At 43.6% G+C, this 26705-nt stretch overlaps 1 protein-coding gene across 12 annotated transcripts in view; it reads right to left on the reverse strand.

Moving 5' to 3' along the window:
- LOC147113489 (C-terminal-binding protein 2) overlaps positions 1-26705 on the reverse strand; it is a 308574-nt gene that overhangs the window by 75364 nt on the left and 206505 nt on the right. Inside the window, exon 1 of one of the 12 annotated variants that reach the window (XM_085994645.1) lies at positions 1930-2269. The exons of 10 other annotated variants lie outside the window; for them this stretch is intronic. In XM_085994645.1, coding sequence (XP_085850771.1) covers positions 1930-1951 — 22 coding nt within the window. In that variant the 5' untranslated portion in view covers positions 1952-2269. Of the gene's footprint in view, positions 1-424; positions 449-1929; positions 2270-26705 lie in introns of those variants that run through there. One more of the 12 variants, XM_085994646.1, reaches the window with a different exon arrangement.

The following is a 26705-nucleotide window of genomic DNA, read 5'->3' on the forward strand; positions in this document are numbered from 1 at the left end:
GGATCGGGAGTGGGAGGGAGGAGGAAGGGGTGTTGTCCACACTGAATGCATGATGAATGCTTTATTGGGCCAGTGAAAAAAGTCAAGGATACTTGAAACTGCACAAATTCCTCAACGTGAAGGTTTATATTGAACTGAACACACTATCATTTCTGACCACTGGCATATGGAAAGTCTGTTTTAAAGGACCAGTCTTCGTGGAAAAGTTCCTCTGTAAGGATTACACTATCATTAAAAATGGTTTCAAAATCAATGGTTATCCAATCTGGCTCCTGTGTTTGATGTACAGGAATTTGTCTTGCAAACCAGAAAGGCACACTTTTCTCGCTATAGTACACACTTTAATTATAAAGATAAAGAACATGATTAAAAACTAAGCTCTACTTTTTCAACTCCTTTTCATTTCAGAGCATTACTCTTTTACCTTCTGCAGAGGCTCCATCAACCAGAAAGTCCAGCCAGTGGACTGTGCCCTCACAGATGCCAATCCATAATAGACATGACAGTAGGGTACTTTGTTTTCAGTTAAGCAAACATATTTTTTTCCCTATCCTCTCAAAAGAGAATGCACCGACAGACTGGGCAGGACGTCCCAAAACTTGTTTGCACTGTATTAAATAGAATGAGGTGCCAAGCATCTCTGGCGCCTCGCTATTATGCAGCCAGATTCATTTTGCGAATAATTTTAATCTTTTAATGCAAGCCACTATTTTTATCGTCCCGACTGCATGATACTCCTAATTATTCAGCAGGTTAAGGGTCAAATATCACTTCATCCAAATAAATTTCAGTTACGCGGAGCCGTATGATACAGCACCTCGATGCACTAGTTAATACGCAAGATTGTATCCAACACTACTGCCAGGAAAGAAGTGGCAATTTGGGGAGTTTACAGACAAACATAGGCAGATACCTGGGACAGGCCATGCGTCTACACTCAGCTGAGGAATGAGATGCAGTGAAGGGAGAGACGGGAAGGAAGCAGCTTCAGTGTCACTAATAAACACATCAAGTGTGCCCTTAGAGCTGGGCTCGAGCCTCTACAAAAACCAAGCCTCAGCAACTGCTTTTAAAATCAGCCTGTCCTTGTTACACATTCTGATGTGTTTGTTTTGAGAAGCGTGAATCGAAGGGGACAATACTAATTCTGCATTGACTGCCTGTAACATTTCAGGCCCATTTTTAGACTATGTTTAAAAAAAAATCAGTTATAGACAAACTGCTCCAAAAATGTTGAGAAGTTTGTTAAGGAAGGTTATATGTTGGGATTTCTGGAATACAACACACAACTCGGTAATTTGATTCAAGGACCACTTTCCCTTCAATTGTACATCTTTAGTTGCAAATTTAGTTCTTAATTTCAGTTTTTTTTGGGGAGCCAGGCTGTAGTTTATTCAGTGGAGGGCTCTGAGCTTCCACTTTCTACAGTAGAGGACTCCACCTCCCCCTCAATTGAAAAGCTGAACAGCTTGTTGCATGGAGCGCACTGTATAAAGTGTCTTTGTTTTACTGCTGATGCACAAAGACTGCTTGTCCTTGCTCACGTCTCCTGCTCTTTGCCACCCAGTCATATCCTATTCCAATGCCACCCCTGCCAAGTAAATTAGAGATTACTCCTTGCTAAATAGCAGCCTTTGTGTGACTGCAATGTTGCCGGTACGATCTAGCAGAAAAACAAAAGGGAAGCCATTTCTCTAATTCTCATTAATCTCCATTGCATGCACCACAACAGAGCTTAGATGGTTTAAATGTGTTAAACTGTAGCATATGAAGTGCGCATAAACAGACTAGTGACTCTCGTCAAACACACGCACTCATACACGCTCAAACGGAAGGATTAATCCACTAGTATAAACCAAACGTTTACAGTTTGAAAAGATGGTGCACAATTATTAAACAAAGAGAAAAGAAACAGGAAGTTTTCCTTGCCTGGAAAATGTTGTTTCCACATTCTTCACATTAATACATTAATAAGAATCACACATGGTACATGGTAGCAGAGGAAGAAAAAAAAGAGTAATTAAAAAAAAACACAACAAGCAGACACTCAGTGTTCAGGGTCTAGTTCGCAGCCTCCGTCAGTACAACTACAAGGGATGTCTTCGACCAAGCAGCCCCCCTGCCCACAGCTGCAACATCTCGAGACAAATGTCTCTTTGAACACAAATGGAAAGAAAAGGCTTTTGTCCTGAGCTCTGAGGAAAGGTCCAGGCTTCCCTAACACGGATACAGTCACCTTCACACCACTGTAAACTCCTCACAGCACTCGCTCTGGACTATGCTGAAGCTTTTAACTAATCACAATTTATTCCAACCCCTTGAAAAATCATGTGAGCCAGCCTAAAAAAAAAACACACACTTAGAAACCAGACACGCTGAATATGTTTTTTTCAATTATTATTTTGATTTGCAGTTTGATTTTCCTTTTGCAATGCCTTCCGGTCTTCCTGCATTTGTTTATTTTTTGGGGGGTTTTCATTTTACACCCCAGTTAACTCCAATTCAGAATCTCAAAGCTTTGATACTCTTCAGTTTTTTATTTCTGTTTATCTCAACCCGCAAACCACCCGCCCCCCCCCCCATTTTATTTCCAACCTCTTGTCTTTACACGGCCTATCAGCAGAGTGGGTGGGGAGTACAAGGCCTTAGATATATCTCTAACATCACAGGCAATGCTGCCCCATGGGCAGATGGCAGGACACAGTCAGTTGTTTCTCTCTCTTTCCTTCCCCCCCCCCCCCACCTCAAACTGAGATGTTCCATAGATAGCAGCCCAGCAAAGCAGCAACAAACCTGACCAGATGGTGGTAAGTTAAATTTGAGAATCAGACACCGGCAGCAGAGTAATTTTAAAATCCAGATTCAATACAGTTGCTCAGGTTTGATGGCACACCCTGGGTGGTATATATACTGTAATTGCAACAACATTGATCGCCTGTATTCATGGCACTATAAATCTGAAACCATCCCAGAAAAGTTACAAAAACATGAAGGAAGCTGAGCACATATTTGGAAAGCCAAAAAAAAGTCCGATTCAGAATCTGAAAGCTTTGGTACTCTTCAGTTTTTCTATTTCCGCGATCCAAGTTTTCCCGATCAGGCTAATCTCTACCATCAGGTCATTAGTTAGGATCAGTTAATTAGGATTCAAGCTTTCCATCTGTTGTTACCAGGTTTGTAATAGTGTCAAGTGAAGGGTGGATTGGAAATTCATCTCAGTGAAATTAATACAAAATGTATGTTGGCATTTCTTAGCCATTTGTACGTATTTGCCGTAAAGGGTTAAACAGTGTGGTTGCTGGGAGCAGCAGCAGAGGGGGCGCAGCGCAGGTTCACCAGAATGATACCGGGGCTTAAAGGGTTCAATTTTGAGGACAGGCTGCACAAACTAGGCTGGTAGTCCCTTGAGTTTAGTAGGTTGAGGGGTGATCTAACCGAGATGTTTAAAACGATAAAGGGGATTCAATAGGGTAGCTACAGAGAAACTATTTCCTCTGGTGGAGGAATCCAGAACAAGAGGGCATAATCTTCAAATTAGAGCTAAACTAGTTTGGAATGAAATCAGGAAGCACTTTTTCCACACAATGGAAATCTGGAACTCACTCCCACAAATGGCAGTGGATGCTGGGTCAATTGAAATTTCCAAGACCAAGATCAATAGATTTTTGTTAGGTAAGGGTATCAAGGTACAGGAAACTCTCTTTTTACCGGCACACTGGATCTGTGGCTGTGTAACCGGGGTTCCTGGATCTGTGGCCGTGTAACCGGGGTTCCTGGATCTGTGGCCGTGTAACCGGGGTTCCTGGATCTGTGGCCGTGTAACCGGGGTTCCTGCACCTGTTGCCATGCAACGGGGACGCCTGGATCTGTGGCCGTGTAACTGGGGTTCCTGCACCTGTGGCCGTGTAACCGGGGTTCCTGGATCTGTGGCCGTGTAACCGGGGTTCCTGGATCTGTGGCCGTGTAACCGGGGTTCCTGCACCTATTGCCATGCAACAGGGATGCCTGGATCTGTGGCCGTGTAACTGGGGTTCCTGCACCTGTTGCCATGCAACAGGGACGCCTGGATCTGTGGCCGTGTACGGGGCTCTCGTACCTTAGTAAGTATACCTCTCTGTAATCCGGACTTTTTGATCAACCGGTACCACGCCGGTCAAAAAAGAGTTTCCTGTATATGGAAGAAATGGAGTTGAGGTACAGATTAGCCGTGATCTAATTGAATGATGGAACAAGCTCGAGGGGCTGAATGGCCTACTCCTATTCTTATGTTTATATATTTATAATTATATATATTTCTAGCTGTTGGCGTGAACTCAGCTGCTAGTAGCTACCAAGTTAATGTGCATGCTTTGGATTGCATGCAAGTTCTGAACTGGCAGGACAATGTCAACAGAGCAATAAAGTCACATGTGCAATGAGTGGAAAGAGAGAACGGCAGTACAAATTGGACCTGCAGATCCAGGCCTTGCTATGAGCGGGCTCTAATCCAACGAGTTTAGAACTTCATTCACCTTTTAGCTTTCAAGAATTTTCATTTCTTTTGCCAGAACTGAGGGTAACACAGGCATTGCAATAATAATGAAGTGGCACGAGAGTTATTGACTTCTGTAATTCCTTCTAGCTACGCTCCTTACTGATGGTATTTTCTTGGTCATGTTTGAAGCGACTGTGACGGGCGCCTTTTCCTTGCCTTTCTGCATAGCTATGCACACAGAGAAAAGTGGTTCACTGGGGATTTATTCTTGCCTAAGACGTCGTACTAAAACAAACACAACTCTGCCTTTTTCAAAAGGGAACTAAACCCCAGTGGCAAAGTCATTGCTTTCAACACATTACCCGTACTTATAAAGGACAGGCTTCACACAGAAACAGCCACTGCATATCGACACTGCTTACCCAGAATTCTCAGCGGGGGAACAAACCCATCACAGTAACCCAGGTAACTCCAGTAAGTGAGCACTGGACTAGAGCCACAAGAACCAGCTCAAAGATATTCACTGTAATTACATCAGGAGCAATCCAATAAACTAAATGATCTTATTATTAATATTCACCAGTCACTGTTACAAGAATGCAATAGATGGTTCAAAATTGTCCTCATCATTCCTCATCTGAGTAACTTAATTTCTTAAGGACTGGTAGCAAGTACTAAAATCTTTCCGGATGCTCATTGCTGGATCTTTTTCTCTCCAGCTTCATGTCCTCTTGCACTACACAACAGCATGGGTTAATGGTCAAGCCTCTTTCTTGCCTCAGCCCACTCCGTCCTGGCTACTAAGAGGTAAGCAGGGCTGCATACGTTGAATACAACTGCATCTTTCCATCCTCTAGTGCAGCTGCTCAGCTTCATAAAGTTGAAATCAGGAACTGTCAGCATGTAACATTTGAGCATTTGGGGCCATAGAATCCACATATCGCCACATCAAAGCAGGGAGGAAATCTGCAAGCTACTTTAATAATGGTTTAACATTTTCCTACATCTCTTACATGGTTAATACAACCTTGTAACAGCTAACGGTTCCTCGCTTAGCACTGATGAGCTCTTAGGACTCTGCATATGTTTTTGAACTTGACTTACAGTACAACACACGAGCCTAGAAATTCACTATGGCCCCGCCAGCTGGCTAGCGCCCAAAAGTTAGCGCTGGGCGAGCCAGTTGCGACCGTCAGATATTCAGTTTTTGCGCCCCAAGTCGGAACCGGGCGCTATTCCAGGGTGTGCCCGCCCCCGCTTGGGGCGCTGAAACTGAATTTCAGCGCTCTAGGTGCCGCTGCGACACCCGATGCGGTGCAGCAGGCTGCGGTACTGCAGGCCTCCTCCTTCTCTTAAGGTGGAGGTGCCTGCAACGGGGAGATCGCCACTGGATTGTGCCGGCAAATGAGCCCGGCACCACGGAGAAGTGCTGGGCTCGCGGAAAGCAGCCGGCAATGCCGCGGGGGGGGGGGTGGAGGAGGCCGGGGAAGGAGGTGCGGGCACGCGGCCACCGAAAAAGCGGCCGGCCGCACCTCCACTTTTATGCGCCCCACTAAGGCTGCAGTAAGGCCCTGGTCTCCGGATGTTAGTAGCGGCCGCCACGGAGGAGGCGGCGGCAACTGAATATGGGCGTCGGGCCGGCATCGGGGCGGAAACGGGGCACTGCGCACACCGATGACGTCATCGGTGCCGGCGCAGCGCTACCGGCTACCGCCGCCATTACCGCTGAGCTCAATATCAGCGCAACCTCCTCTATTGGCGCAGAAGCCCTCTTTGGGCGGTAACTGGCCACAAAGCTGGCAGCGCCTTACTGAATTTCTAGGCTGTGGTCCCTGGGGCGATGGGATAACACCTCAGTGAAGAACGACTGCTCGCATATTCTGAGGCAGCCTTCCCTTCCACGCGAGAGAAAACCCAATCCCTAGGTTCCCAAGCCTGCTAGCACCACGTAGCAACTGAGCTCAGGTAACAGGCAGCCCTGGAACACGAGCCCCTCAACGACCTCGTCAGATGTACAGTGGGAAACGAGCCACTTCTGAGCTTCCCTTTCTCAGAAAGCTGCCAAACTGGAAAACTAGCAAAGCTGACCAACGACTTCAAAAAAAACTGACAACTCAAAGAACCTTGGCCTATAACATGCAGTTACACTGAACATGCAATGGGGCTTGCCATAACCTAGCTGCAGGTGTTCCCAACATTGCATCATTGCATAACAGAAGTGGGAAAAATTGTGGATTTGTATTAATACTCTCTGTTGCTCAATCTGATAAATTGTTCGTATTTCATTGCTTTTATTTACCTCTCAATTCAAGCTGACATTCTACACTTTACCCCCAGTTTATGTTGGAACAGCACCTCATCTTCCGATTAGGCACTCTGCAGCCTTCCGGGCTCAATATCGAGTTCAACAATTTCAGATCATAACCTCGGCCCCTATTACATTTTTTCTTGTAATTTTTCCACTCCTTTCCCCCCCCCCCACCCCCCTTTCCTTTTGTTTCTCTCTCACACCTGGCAGCTATCTCTTGCCCTGCCAGTACACTTTACACCTAATCTCAGCCTATTACCATCTCGTCTAGCTTCGAATACCTTTTATTGTCTCTTTTACTTCTTTTGTTTCTCTCACTTCTTTTGTCCGATCGCAGCCCTGCCTTCGATCTATTTTCTTTTCTTTCCAGTTTTGAAGAAGGGTTCGACCCGAAACGTCAACTCAAATTTCTCTCCACGGATGTTGCCTGACCTGCTGAGTTTTTCCAGCATTTTCTGTTGTTATGTTGGCACTCATCTGTCCCCTCCACAGTTCATTGGCATCATTATTCCCCGCCCCCCACCCCCCCTCCCCGCAACCCCACAGCTGATGCTGTGCTGGCACACCATTCCCCTCCACAAGTTCACACTGGTATTTTCCCCCACCCCACCACGCTGCTCCAGAGAACTGATTGTCAATGCGCACTGTGGGTGGGAATTCCCAGTCACAGTGTGCAGCGACATTCATTCCCCTAGAGCTACAGCAGGAGGCAGCAGCCTGGAGGAGCACTTGGGGAGGTGGGGGGAAGAATTTGGAGATGGTTGAGGAGACGAGGAAGAGAAGCCAGCCACGAGTGGGGCTGTGGGAAAGGGAGGAGGGGGGGAGGCAGATTGCCACTGATTTTCAGAAGAAAATATGGACAAGCAGACACTGCTCTGAAAACACCGACTGCATCAAATGTCGACGGATGCCATGTAAAAAGTTACATTTGAACATACGTCGTCGCTGTTTTTCAATCTTTCCATTGTGGAGGGTCACCTGCAAATATAGACACAGTCCCAGGGACCCCCTATTCCATCTTCCAAAAGACAATGTCAGCTACCCAACGATTGAGTTATCACTTCAGAAAATGTTTATAAGTATGCAACTATAGAAATAACAGGCTAGCAAGTCTACAAATATAAAAATACAGAGAAATCCTACATTAGACGGACAGTAATCCGATGACTTCACAGAACCCCTGGGATACTCTCATGGGGGCCTACAGTTTGAAAACCTTTAACGTAGAAGGGTTTTCACAACATCAAGGAGCATGGGTAAGCATTGCTGTCATTAAAACTCGGGTAACATAGCTTCCCAATTATGAGTACATGGACTATTAGTTTGCCATGGTATCATGAGTATTTGAAATCTCGGGTGACTGTCTGTGTGGAGTTTGCACATTCTCCCCGTGTTTGCGTGGGTTTCCTCCGGGTGCTCCGGTTTCCTCCCACAGTCCAAAGATGTGCGGGTTAGGTTGATTGGCTATGATGGATTGACCCTTAGTGTTAGGGGGATTGAATGCGTGGGGTTACGGGGATAGGGTGGGATATGTGTTGGTGTAGGGGTTACGGGGATCGGGTGGGACATGTGTCGGTGCAGGCTCGATGGGCCGAAATGGCCTCTATCTGCACTGTGGGGTTTCTGTGATTCTGTGATTATTTTGTTAACATAGCACAGCACCTGTAAATGCTACACGGTGACATTCCAAGTTCTGTACACTTTCTGTTTTGCCATGTCCCATATTATTCCCAGTTTGAAGGGGCTTTAAAGCTCATTATCTTGATTACACTAGCAAATCCTGAGATCATTCAACGTTCTTCAGTCAGATATTACATAAGGTTCAGAGAAATTGTTTGAACCACAACAATTGTTTGAACCCTGGGAACTCCATAAATTACCAATAACAGACCAATTCTCAGATCATAAAGCCAATTTGTAGTAGCCATTTTTATGTCTCATAAGAATCTGCGTGCTGGAGTTACTTTTTTTTAAAGTTCTAACCAGAGGAAATTCCCCCAATTATAAATTATCAGGGTATTTAAATAATTGTGACAGGGCAGGCCAAGTTATTACCACAGCCTTTCTGACATTCTATACTTCCACTAATAAGACAATTGACTCTGTACAGACATATGTTTTCCATTAGTTAGATTATACCTATAAAACTGTGACAGATTCCAAAAGCACATTTGGCATCAGACTTGAAGAAATTATATTGAATGACAATAGCACAGAACATGCTTGGAGGTATCAGCAGTACACAGCACATTAGAAAAGCATGAAAAGCAGCCTTCCACCGCATGTTGGTCCAAGAGGGTGATAAAAAATATGTTCATATAAGGAATTAAATGCACAAATTGTTACCATACTAACTGTTGTTAGATAATGTAAAGGCTAAACGGTACTCTGCAGGTGGGGTCCACATGTGCAGCCTCAGTAGGTGGTGCTTGGAAGGACACTTTTGTGTGTTATTAGCCAGCTGGCCTGCTCAATGTATGAAATAATACCAACATGGTTTTGGCCTCCATCTGTGCAAAGATTGTCACACTAGTAAAGATTTGGCTGGTATTGATTTACTAACAAGGAGTCAAACCAGTCTAATTGCACTGCGATATGTACCGCAGTACTACAATTCTTAAACCCATGCCACAGATTGACGTTTTCTTCTTAAACCGGTTAAACTGTTTTTTCTCTAGCAACAACGCGTACTGCTGTAGTGCTGGACCATTGTTTCAGATCACTGGCAAACATGTTCAAGGATTAAAGGCGTAGCCTTCTCGCTATGAGTTAAAGCCAATAAAGCGACAGGCTTGTCGTTTCATATCACACTTGCTAAATCATGCTGATATGCGATATCTGGATTGGCAAAATCACTGCAATTTCTTGAACCAGTCACTCTGGCTTACCGCTATCATTGGTCCAATTACTTGGGTGCGTTGGTAAATGACTTACTGAAGCAAATTGGTTGTCACACCATTTAGATTTTAGTCGACCAACATGTAGATTATTTGACTGCCTTGACAATGGCCAGATTAGTTGTAAATGATGTGACAAGTGGCTGAATAAACCTGATGTGAAAACTCTTGCGTTTGTGCTGAGGAGAGAAAATATGTCTTCTCTTCAGCCAGCAATTTTAATATCTTCACACGACTGTGGTGTAGAAGTACAGTCTGCTGCTATCGGGTTGGATTTTGGCCCAAGTAGAAAACTGCATTTCAGGGACAGCATAAATGATAAATAGCAAAACTTACAGCTCTTCTGTAGAAAAAAAATGAGAAACCAAAACAGACATCGCAAACTTTCAACTCCTGCCACTCCGCAGATTGAAGCCTATGGAATTTTTTTAAAGCATGATGGAGAAGTAATGGGAAAGGAAGCAAGATGTGAGTAAGTTACTGACGACCACCCTTGTGCCTCTCTTAATAGTCAACCCAGAGTAGAACAAGGCTAAGACTGGAGCACTGTGTTGCGCAGGAAGACCAAAAGGGAAAGGGGGAAAATCATTTTAAAAGTCCACTGGACTGTTCTGGGTTTCATGGTGAAGTACTTTTCACTCCATTGCATTAGGGAAAAATCTGGGAGCTCAGCACAAAGAGTGCTAACCTGCCAATGTTACATTACACAAGCACTGGCTTACAAGCATTGCTGTTACTGAACAAGCAAATTCCTCACAGTTGGTACTCAAATTGGACTGATTGCTCTGACGGCTGGCTTGGAAACAAAACAATGAAAATGCAGCACTTCTGCTGAACATGTACAGTCTGCCTTATCTTGTCTCTACCCCACTTAATCACCCAAGGCAACATTCCACAAAATGTTGATAACCAAGACTTGCATCTTCACTCACACCTCTATTGTCAGATCTGACTGGTTGCTGTCCTAACAGCACAGGAAGCATTGTGTTCCAGGAAATATCTGATCATCACTCTCTGCAGTACACAGATTCTGATTGCCAGTTACCCTTATCTCAGTAACAGTGGGGCTGCTCTCAATCTACGTCCCAAAATTCTATCACAATGTCCATCGAGTAGAAACGCTAGATTTTCCACCCATTCATAATTAATGGGCAGAAAAACGAGCCCAGTCATGGCAAGCTATTGTACAATGTGAACCAATTAAATAGATCAGAAAGTTTAAATCGGCACTCTACGCCTATTCGCAGGTGGTTAGTTGAGTGAATTCAGCACTGCTACAGACTTGCAGTTTAGACGTTGATAAAAATGTATTTGCACTGTGTGTCATGGTAAAAGATCAAAGGACTGATTGTTTGGAGATTGACTATGGAATTCAGTTGGTCTAAATCCAAGCTTTTGGCTTTTCTTGATTAGGCTGGCTCTATCAAGCCAAAAATCCAAACAACATCGCCTGAAAACTGTGCAACTTTAGGGGATGAAACTTATTCAAAAAATGCTTTGACCAAAAATAAAATCACCTTAAAAAGACATGTAGATTTAGAAGCTGTCAACTAATTATTCTCAACGTCAAATTATTTGGCTGGAATATCTCGACAAATTCCCAAGATCTGTGTACGTACCGGATGCCTTGTTTATCTGACATGTCAGATTAAGTTGTCTCAATCCTGCATGTCAGATAAATGAGACGTCACACAAGCTGATTCAACTGCAAAAAGTGACAAATGATGTCAGCCATGTAAACAGGATACTGTAAATTGCAGTTATATTATGGGCCATTCAGCACAGTGTGATAAAATGGGAGCTTTGATACGTTCATGTAAATAAGGCTGCTGGCTATAACATTGTATAACGTTTATATTTTTCCCCTCTTCTCGTGACTTAATCTCTCTTTTCCTTACTGCTTGCTAATGTACAATTTCATGGGTGCCAGTTGCCTGAATTGTGAGTGTTGATGAGCTGTTCGACCATGTATAGCATCACAAGCAAGCCTAATTCTGTCCTCACCCAATGTCCACAAAACGTTCTCTGCCTGCATGTGCCGCTGGATAGACATCAGGAGACTTCTTGCTGGTTTTCCCTTCACTAATCCAACTGCGCTGAGGCCAACTGAAGTGCCCCGGGGCCAAATCATAGAATGATTACAGCACAGAAAGAGGCCATTCGGCCTGTCGAACCAGTGCAGGCTCTCTACAAGAGTACTTCAGCTAGTCCCACTCCCCCGCCCTTTCCCCGTAGCCCTGCAATTTTTTTTCCTTTAGGTACTTATCCAATTCCCTTTTGAAAGCCACAATTGAATCTGCCTCCACCTCCCTTTCAGGCAGTGCATTCCAGATCCTAACCACTCGCTGAGTAAAAAAGTTTTTCCTCATGTTGCCTTTGGTTCTGCCAATCACCTTAAATCTGTGTCATCTGGTTCTTGAACATTCCGCCAATGGGAACAGTTTCTCTCTGTCCAGACCCCTCATGATTTTGAACACCTCTATCAAATCTCCTCTCAACCGTCTCTGCTCCAAGGAGAACAACCCCAGCTTCTCCAGTCTATCCACGTAAATGAAGAGCCTCATCCCTGGAACCATTCTTGTAAATCGTTTCTGCACCCTCTCTCAGGCCTTCACATCCTTCCTAAAGTGCGGTGCCCAGAATTGGACACAATACTCCAGTTGAGGCCGAACCAGTGTTTTATAAAGGTTCATCATAACTTCCTTGCTTTTGTATTCTATGCCTCCATTTATAAAGCCCAGGATCCCATATACTTTTTTAACCACTTTCTCAACCTGCCCTGCCACCTTCACCAATTTGTGCACATATACCCCAGGTCTCTCTGTTCATGCACCCCCTTTAGAATTGTACCGTTAGTTTATATTGCCTCTCCTCGTTCTTCCTACCATAATGTATCACTTCGCACTTTTCTGTGTTAAATTTAATCTGCCACGTGTTTCGCCCATTTCACCAGCCTGTCTATGTCTTCTTGAAGTTTATCACTATCCTCCTCACTGTACACTATACTTCCAAGTTTTGTCATCTGCAAATTTTGAAATTGTGCCCTGTACACCCAAGTCTAAGTCATTAATATATATCAAGAAAAGCAGTGGTCCTAGTACCGACCCCTGGGGAACACCTCTGTATACCTTCCTTCAGTCTGAAAAACAACCATTCACCACTACTCTCTGTTTCCTGTCATTTAGCCAATTTCAGATCCATGCTGCCACTGTCCCTTTTATTCCATGGGCTTCAACTTTGCTGGCAAGCCTATTATGTGGTACTTTATCAAACGCCTTTTGGAAGTCCATGTACATCAACCGCATTGCCCTCATCAACCCTCTCTGTTACCTCATCAAAAATCAAGTTAGTTAAAAACGATTTGCCTTTAACAAATCCGTGCTGGCTTTCCTTAATTAATCCATACTTGTCCAAGTGACTGTTAATTTTGTCCCGGATTATCGTTTCTAAATGCTTCCACACTACTAAGGTTAAACTGACTAGCCTGTAGTTACTGGGTTTATCCTTACACTCTTTTTTGAACAAGGGTGTAAAATTTGCAATTCTCCAGTCCTCTGGCACCAGCCCCGTATCCAAGGATACAGTTTGAAGGTCGAGAGCTGGAGAGAGGACAGTTTGAAGGTCGAGAGCTGGAAAGACAGTTTGAAGGTTGAGAGCTGGAGAGACAGTTTGAAGTTCAAGAGCTGGAGTGACAGTTTGAAGGTCGAGAGCTGGAGAGAGGACAGTTTGAAGGTCGAGAGCTGGAGAGACAGTTTGAAGGTCGAGAGCTGGAGAGACAGTTTGAAGGTCGAGAGCTGGAGAGACAGTTTGAAGGTCGAGAGCTGGAGAGACAGTTTGAAGGTCGAGAGCTGGAGAGACAGTTTGAAGGTCGAGAGCTGGAGAGACAGTTTGAAGGTCGAGAGCTGGAGAGACAGTTTGAAGGTCAAGAGCTGGAGAGACAGTTTGAAGGTCGAGAGCTGGAGTGACAGTTTGAAGGTCGTGAGCTGGAGTGACAGTTTGAAGGTCGAGAGCTTGAGAGACAGTTTGAAGGTCGAGAGCTGGAGTGACAGTTTGAAGGTCGTGAGCTGGAGTGACAGTTTGAAGGTCGTGAGCTGGAGTGACAGTTTGAAGGTCGAGAGCTGGAGAGACAGTTTGAAGGTCGAGAGCTGGAGAGACAGTTTGAAGGATGAGAGCTGGAGCGGAACCCGGTTACCAGGACGCCAAGTTGGACAGCCAGGGGTAATGTGCAGGTCAGGTGTGTGGAAGAAATCGAGGGGAAACATCGAGAAAAACTGAGAGGAAACATCGAGAAAGACAGAGGAAACATCAAGAGAGAGAGAGAGAGGAAACATCGAGAGAGACCAAGATGGAAACATCGAGAAAGACTGAGAGGGCACTTTATTTATTTAATTTTATTAATTAATTAATTAATTAATTAATTAAATTTATTTAATTATAAGTTGTGAGTTCCTCACAATGCTCTCCCAGTGCGGCCACCCTGTAACCAGAGATTATTCTAGAAGCCTGGGTAGAAATATCAATGTAATTACTGTAGAAATTACTTTTTTTACATTATTGCTTGTTCATTTTATGTGCTGTCTTTTTATGTCTTTTATTTATTTTATGTCTGCTTTATTTATATTTATTAAAGTATGCATGCGTGTATATGTCGGTATGTGTTTTTTTGTGATGGCGCCGATGAAGATGGCTGCCGTCCTTGCGGGCTCCGTGCGTACCAGGCAGCTAAGTGTTCTTGCTGCTTGGTGCTCTCGGCTCGTCAAGAAAAAAGCATTTCACTGACTAGATTACACTTCTTGTATTTAGTTATGTGACCAATAAAATTGAAATTGAAATTGAAGGAGGATTGGAAGATTACGGCCAATAACTCCGCAATTTCCACCTTTACTTCCCTCAGCATCCTAGGATACATCCCATCCGGTCTTGGTGACTTATCTACTTTAAGTACAGCCAGTCTTTCTAATACCTCCTCTATGAATTTTTATCCCATCCAGTATCTCAACTACCTCCTCTTTCACTATGACTTTGGCAGCATCTTCTTCCTTGGTGAAGACAGATGCAAAGTACTCAATTAGTACCTCAGCCATGCCCTCTGCCTCTATGCGTAGGTCTCCATTTTGCTCCCTAATTGGCCCCACCCCTTCTCTTACTACCTGTTTACTATTTATATGCCTATAGAAGACTTTTGGACTTCCTTTTATGTTAGCTGCCAATCTATTCTCATACTCTCTCTTTGCCCCTCTTATTTCCCTTTTCACTTCCCCTCTGAACTTTCTTTCTGCAGCCTGGTTCGCACCTATATTCTCAACCTGACATCTGTCATACGTCCCCTTTTTCTGCTTCATCTTACTCTCTATCTCTTTTGTCATCCAGGGAGCTCTGGCTTTGGTTGCCCTAGCTTTCCCCCTCATGGGAATGTACCTCGACTGTACCCAAACCATCTCCTCTTTAAAGGCAGCCCACTGTTTGATTACAGTTTTGCCTGCCAATCTTTGATTCCAATTTACCCGGGCCAGATCCATTCTCAACCTACTGAAATTGGCTTTCCTCCAATTAAGCATTTTTACTCTAGATTGCTCCCTGTCCTTTTCCATAGCTAGTCTAAACCTTATGATACTGTGATCACTGGTCCCTAAATGTTCCCCTACTGACACCTGCTCTACTTGACCCACCTCATTCCCCAGAACCAGGTCCAGCAATGCCTCCTTCCTCATTGGGCCGGAAACGTACTGATCAAGAAAGTTCTCCTGAACACACTTCAGAAATTCTTCCCCCTCTCTGCCCTTTACACTATTACTATCCCAGTCTAAATTAGGATAGTTGAAGTCCCCCATTATCACTACTCTATAGTTCTTGCACCTCTCTGTTATTTCCCTGCAAATTTGCTCCTCTATATCCTTCCCACTAGTTGGCGGCCTATAGAATACACCTAGTAGTGTAATGGCACCTCTATTGTTTCTCAACTCTAACCAAATAAATTCTGTCCTTGACCCCTCCAGGACATCCTCTCTCTCCAGCACTGTCATATTCTCCTTAATTAATACAGCCACCCCACCTCCTTTCTTTCCTTCCCTATCTTTCCTGAACACCTTATATCCAGGAATATTTAGTACCCAATCCTGCCCTTTTTTGAGCCAGGTCTCCGTTATCGCCACAGCATCATATTCCCACATATATATTTGCGCCTGCAGCTCACCAACCTTATTTACCACACTTCGTGCATTCACACACATGCACTGTAAACCTATCTTAGACCAACTCGTGCTCTTGCTTTTGCCTCGGGTATGGTAGTATCGTGATTATGATATTGGATTAGCAACCCAGAGGTTCTGAGTTCTAATCCCAACTGATTTACTCCGGGGAAGAAAACCTGCCACCCCTATCCAGTCTGGTTTACACATGTCTCCAGTTCCATGTGGGTGATTGTTCATGCTCTCAGAATCAACTTCTATTGTGTCACAATATAGTGACCTGAAAAAAAAATGTATTTTGGTCTAATTGGAACCATCTAAAGGGCTTGTCCCACCTTGCACCCTCCATAAACTGAGCTCGTCCAAAACTCTGCTGCCCGTATCCTAACTCGCAACAAGTCCTGTTCACCCTGTGCTTGGTCACCTGTCCTAATATCTCCTTATGTGGCTCAGTGTCAAATTTTGTTTGATAATGCTTCTGTGAAATGCCATGGGATGTTTTACTATGTTAAAGGTGCTATATAAATGTACGGGCTACTCTGGTAAGAGCAGGGAGGTTATGCTAGAACTGTATAAAACACTAGTTAGGCCACAGCTAGAGCAATGCGTACAGTTCTGGTCACCACATTACAGGAAGGATGGGATCACACTAGAGAGGGTAGAGAGGAGATTTTACGAAGATGTTGCCAGGACTGGAGAATTTTAGTTATGAGAAAAAATTGGATAGGCTGGGGTTGTTTCCTCTGGAATAGAGGAGGCTGAGGGGAGATTTAATTGAGATGTGTAAAATTATGAGGGGGCCTAGATAGAGTGGCTCGGAAGGATCTATTTCCTTTAGCAAAGAGGTCAATAACCAGGGGGCATAGATTTAAAGTGATTGGTAGAAGGATTAGAGGGGAGTTGAGGAGAAATATTTTCACCCAGAGGGTGGTGGGGATCTGGAACTCACTGCCTGAAAGGGTGGTAGAGGCAGAAACCCTCACCACATTTAAAAAGTACTTGGATATGCACTTGAAGTGTCGTAACCTACAAGGCTACGGACTAAGAGCTAGAAAGTGGGATTAGGCTGGATAGCTTTTTTTTGGCCGGCACAGACACGATGAGCTGAATGGCCTCCTTCTGTGATGTAAATTTCTATGAATCTGGAATAAGGTCCAATAAAGGCCTTAGCTACAAGTGTTTTTTTTTAAAGATTCACTGCATGAAGACCATGCTTTCAAGAGCAGATATGAAAATGTAACCGTGCTTGGCCTCAGCTCACAGCACGCCCCCAGCATCTTCCACCGGATGTAATGAGCAGCTGTGAGTCCTGGGACATGCAACTGAGCAAGGAAATGTCATGCTTCAGCACCTAGCTTTGGAAACATGGGGAAGGTGAAGAGCCCAACCATTCAAAGATTTACCAGCTGCACATTTATCCATCTAATTATTAACCGCTGACACCATATGTGGACAATGTCACTGCGTATAAGTGAACATCACATATGTTAAATAATAATAGTTATAAAAAGTCTACGTTGGTCTAGTTGTTCAAGTCTGACAGTTTTCGATAGCATCACTGATGAAACTAGCCAGTAACGTTTATCCAAAATGGAACAGGCCTGTCTGTAAAACTGAAAGCTAGTTCTGAATCAAAAAACAAGGGTTTATGGGTTGACTGATTTATGATCTAAAGGTCTTTTAGGCAGTGTGGACGTGATGGGCAAACATGTTAACAAAAGGTCTTTTCCTTCTGAGGATAAGTATGTAGTACATTGTCAAAATTGATGGTTCGGAAGATTAGCTGTCGAGGGACACAATGGTAAATCAATGGAAGGTGTCAAATTGAGCAACAGCCTGTGTACCAGTCCACTGGTCTAGTGTGAACATACATCAGGTTCGATGGTCCAGTGGCAGTATGAATCTAAACTTAATGGTGGGCTCGGAAAGTTCACTTCACCTAATCTGGTTAACTCGTTTTTCTTGAAAGGGTTGAAGAGGCAGGTCTGTATCAGACTTAATGTACTTGAGTCTGATCAAGCATTATCATTTGTGCTAGTATAAGTACTATACAGTATTTAAAGACAGAAATTGCCTCACGCAGCAAAAGGTGGGAAGTGGTGTTCCACAGGGATTGGTGCTGGGACCACTGCTGTTCACAATTTACATGATCGCTTTGGACTCGAGAATTGGAAGTACAATTTTAAAATTTGTGGGCGACACCAAATTGGGGGGTGTAATGAATACAAAGGAAGAATGCGACAAAATACAAGAAGACATTAATAAAATTGCAGTATGGGCATGTAACTGGCAAATTAATTTCAATATAGATTAGTGTGAGGCGATGCATTTTGGTAGGAAGACTAAGGAGGTCACACAATGCTTGGAAGAGTCTAACTGGGGTAGAGGAGCCAAGGGATCTAGGAGTACAGATACACAAATCACAAGTATTGACACAGGTTAATAAGGCCATAAAAAAGCAAATCACGCACTGAAGTTCATTTCTAGAAGGATAGAAATGGAATGCAGAGAAGTTACATTAAACTTGTATAGTACCTTGGTGAGACCACACTTGGAGTACTGTGCACAGTTCTGGTCTCCGTATTATAAAAGGCATTGGAGAAGGTGCAAAAAAGATTCACAAGGATGATACCAGAACTGAGAGGTTATAACTATCAGGAAAAGCTGAACAGGCTGGGGCTCTTTTCTCTAGAAAAGACAAGGCTGAGGGGTGACCTGATAAGATAATAAAAGGGTTTTATAGGGTAGACATAGAGAAAATGGTTCCACTTGTGGGGAGTCCAAAGCTAGAGGTCATAAATATAAGTTAGTCACTAATAAATCTAATAGGGAATTCAGGAGAAACTTCTTTACCCAAAGAGTGGTAAGAATGTGGAATGCGTTACCACAAGGAGTAGTTGAGGCAAATATCATAGATGCATTTAAGGGAAAGCTAGATAAGCACGAGAGAGAAAGGAACAGAAGGATATGCTGATAGGTTTAGATGAAGAGAGTGGGAGGAGGATTGCATGGGGTTTAAATGCCGGCATAGACCAGTTGGGCCGAATGGCTTGTTTGTGTGTTGTAGATAGGCCCCGATTTTAACTCCAGGTGGTTCCCCGCTCAGGCCGGAGTTAAAATGACAGTCGGGTCTCAATGATGCCATCGGGCCGCAACATGCATTTGTAAAGAAGGACCCTGTTGGCTCCGGGCGCATGTCCTTGCTGCCTGCTCAGGAGAGCAGGTTAAAATTGCAGATGTTACAATCATGGCGGCTTTCGGACAGGTAAGAGCCAGGGCGATTTTAACTGCCCACCCGCCAGGTTTCTGCTGAGCAAGTAGGGTTAAAATCGCCCTAACTCTATGTAAATACCAACCTTTCTTTATCAACGGCGACTAATGTTGTGGGCTTTGCAGATAAATGAATATTGTGATTTGTTCGCTCCACTTTCGTTTGAGCTAATTTCACTTCAAAAATTCTTAGTATCCTTTCAATTTTTACCTAAATTTTCCTTCTTTAGATGAACAATCTCTGTCGGTGAAGATAGCCAAGTGCTTACCCTCAGGCCTTTACCAGTGCTGCCTTTGAACTGGCCCCTGGCAGGTTCCTTGTTCTGTCACTTAGAATCTCTACCTGACTGTGCTGCTGAGATCAAGAAGTCACTGTGTGAGTGAGCCACCATCCCATCACAATCTGGAGCAGTATCATAACATACTTACATCTTAATAAATTGGCTGGGGTTCTTTGAGGAGGTAACGAGCAGGGTGGACAAAGGTGAGCCAGTGGATGTGGTGTATTTGGATTTCCAGAAGGCATTCGATAAGGTGCCACATAAAAGGTTACTGCATAAGATAAGAGCTCACGGAGTTGGGGGTAATGTATTAGCACGGATAGAGAATTGGCTAACTAACAGAAAGCAGAGAGTCGGGATAAATGGGTCATTTTCCGGTTGGCAAACGGTTACTAGTGGGGTGCCACAGGGATCGGTGCTGGGGCCTCAACTATTTACAATCTACATTAATGACTTGGATGAAGGGGCCGAGTGTAATGTAGCCAAGTTTGCTGAAGATACAAAGATGGGTGGGAAAGCAAGTTGTGCAGAGGACTCAAAGAATCTGCAAAGGAATATAGACAGGCTAAGTGAGTGGGCAAACATTTGGCAGATGGAGTATAATGTGGGAATGTGCGAGGTTATCCACTTTGGCAGGAAAAATAAAAAAGCAAATTATTATTTAAATGGAGAGAGATTACAAAATGCTACAGTTCAGAGGGACCTGGGGGTCCTTGTGCATGAAACACAAAAAGTTAGCATGCAGGTACAGCAAGTAATCAAAAAGGCAAATGGAATGTTGGCCTTTATTGCAAGGGGGTTGGAGTATAAAAGCAGGGAAGTCCTGCTACAACTGTACAGGGTATTGGTGAGACCACACCTGGAGTACTGCGTACAGTTTTGAACATAAGAACATAAGAACATAAGAAATAGGAGCAGGAGTAGGCCAATCGGCCCCTCGAGCCTGCTCCGCCATTCAATAAGATCATGGCTGATCTGATCCTAACCGCCTATCCACTATCACAGAACCATCTCCTGAATCTAACAGAATTAAACACACGAAATAGGAGCAGGATCAGGTTACACGGCCCCTGGGCCCGCTCCGCTACCCACAGGGCCATGACCGATCCGAACCTAGACTCATGTCCAAATTCCTGCCCGCTCCCCGTAACCCTTAATTCCCTTTACTTCTAGGAAACTGTCTATTTCTGTTTTAAATTTATGTAATGATGTAGCTTCTACAGCTTTTTGGGGCAGCATATTCCATGGACCTACCACCCTCTGAGTGAAGTAGTTCCTCCTCATCTCAGTTTTGAAAGAGCAGCCCCTTATTCTAAGACTATGCCCCCTAGTTCTAGTTTCACCCATCATCGGGAACATCTTCCCTGCATCCACCCGATCCAACCCCTTCACAATCTAATATGTTTCAATAAGATCGCCTCTCATTCTTCTGAACTCCAATGAGTAGAGTCCCAATCTACTCAACCTCTCCTCATATGTCCATCCCCTCATCCCCGGGATTAACCGAGTGAACCTTCTTTGTACTGACTCGACTCGAGAGCAAGTATGTCCTTTCTTAAGTATGTACACCAAAACTGTACGCAGTATTCCAGGTGCAGTCTCACCAATACCTTGTACAACTGAAGCAATACCTCCCTATTTTTATATTCTATCCCCCTAGCAATGAAAGCCAACGTTTTGGTCTCCTTATTTAAGGAAGGATATACTTGCATTGGAGGCAGTTCAGAGACGATTCACTCGGTTGATTCCTGAGATGAGGGGGTTGACCTATGAAGAAAGGTTGAGCAGGTTGGGCCTATACTCATTGGAATTTAGAAGAATGAGAGGTGATCTTATTGAAACATATAAAGATACTGAGGGGGCTCAACAAGGTAGATGCAGAGAGGATGTTTCCCCTCGTGGGGAAATCTAGAACGCGGGGGCATAGTTTTAGAATAAAGGGTCGCCCTTTTAGAACTGAGATGAGGAGGTATTTCTTCTCTCAGAGGGTTGTAAATCTGTGGAATTCTCTGCCCCAGAGAGCCGTGGAGGCTGGGTCATTAAATACATTTAAGGTGGAGATAGACAGATTTTTGCAAGATAAGGGAGTGAAGGGTTATGGGGAGTGGGCGGGGAAGTGGCTTTGAGCTCAAGATCAGCCATGATCTCATTGAATGGCGGAGCAGGCTCGAGGGGCCAAGTGGCCTATTCCTGCTCCTATTTCTTATGTTATGTTCTTATACCAACATGATGCAACATGCCAGCCTCAGAAAATTATGTTTCAAGGAATATTTCAACCGATTTATTCATCAGTGCAATGCTGTCTTTTTTTTAAATCTAGAAAAATCCCAGCTATTAATTATTGTTAAAAATCTATTACAGGAGTCCAATTCTGGCCTCTTGCACATCCCCGATTTTAATCGCTCCACCATTGTCGGCCGTGCCTTCAGCTGCTGGGACCCTAAGTTCTGAAATTCCCTGCCTAAACCCCTCCGTCTCTCTAGGGTCCTGAATTTAAATAAAGGAAACTACGATGGTATGAGGCGCGAATTGGGTAGGATTGATTGGGGAATGTCACTCAAAGGGTTGACGGTGGATAGGCAATGGCAAACATTCAAAGACCGCATGGATGAAGTACAGAAGTTGTTCATCCCAGTTTGGGATAAGAATAAAACAAAAAGTGTGACTCAACCGTGGCTAACAAGGGAAATTAGGGATAGCATAAGATCCAAGGAGAGGGCATATAAATTGGCCAGAAAAAGCGGTAACCCTGAGGATTGGGAGCAGTTTAGGATTCAACAAAGGAGGACAAAGGGATTAATTAAGAAGGGGAAAATAGAATATGAAAGTAAGCTTGCAGGGAACATAAAAACTGACTGTAAGAGCTTTTATAGATATGTGAAGAGAAAAAGATTAGTGAAATCAAGTGTAGGTCCCTTGCAGTCAGAAGCAGGGGAAGTTATAATGGGGAACAAAGAAATGGCAGACCAATTAAATGCATATTTTGGTTCTGTCTTCACAAAGGAGGACACAAATAACCTCCCAGAGATGTTGGAGAACATAGGGTCTGATGAGGGAGGAACTGAAAGAAATCAGTATTTGTAGGGAAATGGTGTTAGGGAAATTGACGGGATTGAAGGCCGATAAATCCCCAGGGCCTGATAATCTACATCCTAGGGTACTTAAGGAGGTGGCCCTAGAAATAGTAGATGCATTGCTGATCATCTTCCAAAATTCGCTGGAATCTGGAACTGTAACCATGGATTGGAGGGTAGCAAATGTTACCCCACTATTCAAAAAGGGTGGTAGAGAGAAAGTGGGGAATTACAGACCAGTAAGCCTGACATCGGTAGTGGGGAAAATGCTAGAGTCCATTATAAAGGATGTAATAGCTGAGCACTTGGAAAACAGTGACAGGATCGGACAAAGTCAACATGGATTTACAAAAGGTAAATCATGCTTGACTAATCTACTGGAATTTTTTTAGGATGTAACTGGGAAAATAGATAAGGGAGAACCAGTAGATGTGGTGTATTTGGACTTTCAAAAGGCTTTCGATAAGGCACATGAGATTGGGTGCAAGGTATTGACTTGGATAGAGAACCGGTTGGCGGACAGAAAGCAGAGAGTAGGAATTAACGGGTCTTTTTCCAAGTGGCAGGCAGTGACTAGTGGGGTACCGCAGGGATCGGTCCTTGGACCCCAGCTATTCACAATATACATTCATGATCTAGATAAGGGAACTAGATGTAATATCTCCAAGTTTGCAGACGACACAAAGCTGGGTGGGCGTGTGTGCTGCGAGGAGGATACCGAGAAACTCCAGGATGATTTGGACAGGTTGGGTGATTGGGCAGAAGCGTGGCAGATGCAATAAAAGGTGGATAAATGCGAGGTTATCCACTTTGGTGTCAAAAACAGAAAGGCAGACTATTATCTGAATGGCAATAGATTGGGAGAAGGGGAAGTCCTTGTGCACCAGTCACTGAAGGTAAGCATGCAGGTGCAGCAGGCGGTGAAGAAGGCAAATGGTATGTTGGCCTTCATAGCGAAAGGGTTTGAGTACAGGAGCAAGGATGTCCTGCTGCAATTGTACAGGGCCTTGGTGAGGCCACACCTTGAGTACTGTGTGCAATTTTGGTTGCCTTATCTGAGGAAGGATGTTCTTGCCATGGAAGGAGTTCAGCGAAGATTCACAAGGCTGATCCCTGGGATGGCAGGAATTATGTATGAGGAGAGATTGGGTCGATTGGGATTATACTCGCTGGAGTTTAGAAGAATGAGAGGGGATCTCATCGAAACTTATAAAATTCTGACAGGTCTGGACAAACTAGATGCAGGTAGAATGTTCCCGATGGTCAGAGAGTCCAGAACCAGGGGTCATAGTCTAAGGATAAGGGGTAAGCCATTTAGGACAGAGATGAGGAAGAATTTCTTCACCCAGAGAGTGGTGAACCTGTGGAATTCTCTACCACAGAAGGCAGTTGAGGCCAAGTCTTTAAATATATTCAAGAAGGAGTTAGATATATTTCTTAGAGCTAAAGGTATCAAGGGATATGGGGAGAAGGCAGGTACGGGGTACTGAGTTTGGATGATCAGCCATGATCTCATCGAATGGCGGAGCAGGCTCGAGGGGCTGAATGGCCTACTCCTGCTCCTATCTTCTATGTTTCTATACCTCTCTTTCCTCCTTTAAGATGCTCCTTAAAGACTGCCCCTTTGATTTTGATCATCGACCCTAATATCTCCTTATGTGGCTCGGTGTCAAAATTTGTTTGCTAACGCTCCTGTGAAGCGCCTTGGATTGTTTTACTACGTTAAAGGCGCTATATAAATGAAAGTGGTTGTTATTGTAGAGGAATATTGAAATTCATTTTCATCCCGTCTGGTTCTATTCTTGAGTCGCTCCCCCGCTTTTCATCTTTCGCCGAGACCACCAGTCCTTTCCCCCTCAGGCCACTACTACCTACTACTAACCTGCATCAAAGCAAAAGCTGTCCAGGTCAAATATTCAAAAACCATCTGCTATTCTTGCTGATTAACTGATTTTTTTTTTTTAGAGCTATCTATTCATCCAACAACTATGGGACTTGACAGTTCTATGCTCTTATCTAAATGTTTTTGACCTGAAATGTTGTCACAGAAAATTCAATCCCCAGTGTTAACTCTAATCTTCCTTGCTTGCGCATGTGCCAGATGGCGCATTGCTGTTCGCTGAAAGATAATTAAAAAATCCTCATCCTGAGGTAAAGGCCTTGCTTCCAAAGCTATGGATTACTCCCTGCTAATTGCAATATGCAGCCTCTCATCAAACAACGAGGTCATTTTTGGAATAGATTACATTGCATTCATGACAAATGAAAGTCAGCTGAGGAACAGCCAAGTTCACTTTAGTCTCAAACACAACATTAGCTTTTAAACGCCACACAACGGATATTATGCTATACCATTTTCATTTCAATTACAAATGACGTTAAAAAATAGTAAATGCTGTATTTCTTCGGGTGGACCTCTATATTAAATTTGAAATAGCATTTTGTCACAAGTTGAAAGTTCAATCTGGGCCATTTGTTACTCGCTGAAAGTTGACAAATGCTAGGCTGGTGCAGATGGCAGTGGAGTGTCTGAGCATCAAAACTGTCCCACTGACACGGGTTCCTGGTATAAACACTCAAGGACTGTAGTATCAATATTTTTGAGCCTGTTGAAGGGATTTTTGCAGTTCATTTGAAAAAGGAATAGTTTTAGTACTGTTTAAAATATATACAGCAGCATTGAGCACTTCAATCTGCTGTCAAACTCCATATTCGGTGCATTGGACCCGTCTGCCTAATTGATACAGTGTCATTTTTAAGGGAAGATTGGTAAACATACTCAAACTGATATGAAATACTTTAATTTGGATTGACTATCCTTCTTTATTATTAGTGCCCTCATTCTTGCCGGGGGGCGGGGGGGGGGACTTGTCGTACTTTATTGGTCCAGATAAAAGAGACACTTAAAATAGTAGAGACATCAATAAATGTTTAGACTATATCTTTAATGCCTCTTGGCCCAGAGGTTAGTCTTTAAACTACCACAGTTCGTCCCAAGTCTTTATATAGACAACCAGATCCTGACTACAACCTTAAATCCTAGGCCCTCAGCTATCACTGCCGCTCCAATTGAGCAGGCACTCCTTCTTTAGGAGGGAGTTGAAAATCTAGCAAGGCGAACGCCATCCTGTGGAAGCACAGCACTTCCTGTAAATAAGTCCTAATACAGCACTAATGGTTGCCAAGGAAAATGTAGTGGGTCAGACTGTCACACTCTCCCAAGTTAAGGAGGAATATAAAACTTCGGCCTAAAAGCAACAATGGAAAACTCAACAGTGAGAAGGCAGTGTGCGCGATAAGAGATCAACTAATGCTGAGTTAGTGGCTACATCTGAAATTTTCTAGTATTAACTATATCATATAGCTGATGCTGGAAAAATGTCAGAAACCTCAGCTTAATAGCGACAACTTCTATACAAAACGTCCTCAGGACGCTGTTATTATTTGAAGTCCCAAGTTAAATCTTTATTAGTTTGAATAAGCATCTGTAAGCATAAGCAAATATCTAGGAAAATTGTGGCTGTTATTGTATTAAAACCAAGTTGCATGATCTTACATTTTCTTGTTCTATGTCTAACAGATATCAGAGTTGAGCTAGGGAGCCACAGAAGGCAGTGCAAGTGAAAGTAGGGGAAAAAAGAGAGAAGCAGAGAGAAAAAAGAATGCGGCAAAGAACACCAAATAGAAGACAAATGTGAGAGCGAAAAGGGACAGTCAGATAAACAGAAAAAGAAATGTTGGGAGAGACCTAAACAGGCAAAGAAACAAAAGCCATGAAACCACGCAGGGAAAATATTTGTGTGCAAACGCTTCACATGTTCATATGAAATTTCCTTGTCCTCCATTTTAACATAAGCATTAACTAAAATGGGTCATCACCTCTGAACATAGCCAAAGGAGCCTCGTGCAATGTGTTAAGCAATCATATCTAACATTCAAACTGTGTAATTTCAATGCCGAAGAGAGGAAAAAGCAAAAAGAAATCATGAAAAAAAATAAAAGCAGGTTTTTCTATTCACTAAAATGTTTGATATAAAACCTCTCCGGTATTTCCTTTGCTGTATATTTTGCTGTGTGGACTCACCTTAGGTGTCAATAGTTTTACTGTTGTTGCATACTTTTATTGAGATATTATCACTTGTTTATGTTTACAAGTAAATATTCAGGAAAAGCACTGCAGAGATATGGGGAAATATAACTGTTGTGTGTAACA

This window comes from Somniosus microcephalus, chromosome 8 (assembly GCF_052327205.1).
Source record: "Somniosus microcephalus isolate GS21.2 chromosome 8, FLI_Smic_1.0, whole genome shotgun sequence".
NCBI classification, from domain to species: domain Eukaryota; kingdom Metazoa; phylum Chordata; class Chondrichthyes; order Squaliformes; family Somniosidae; genus Somniosus; species Somniosus microcephalus.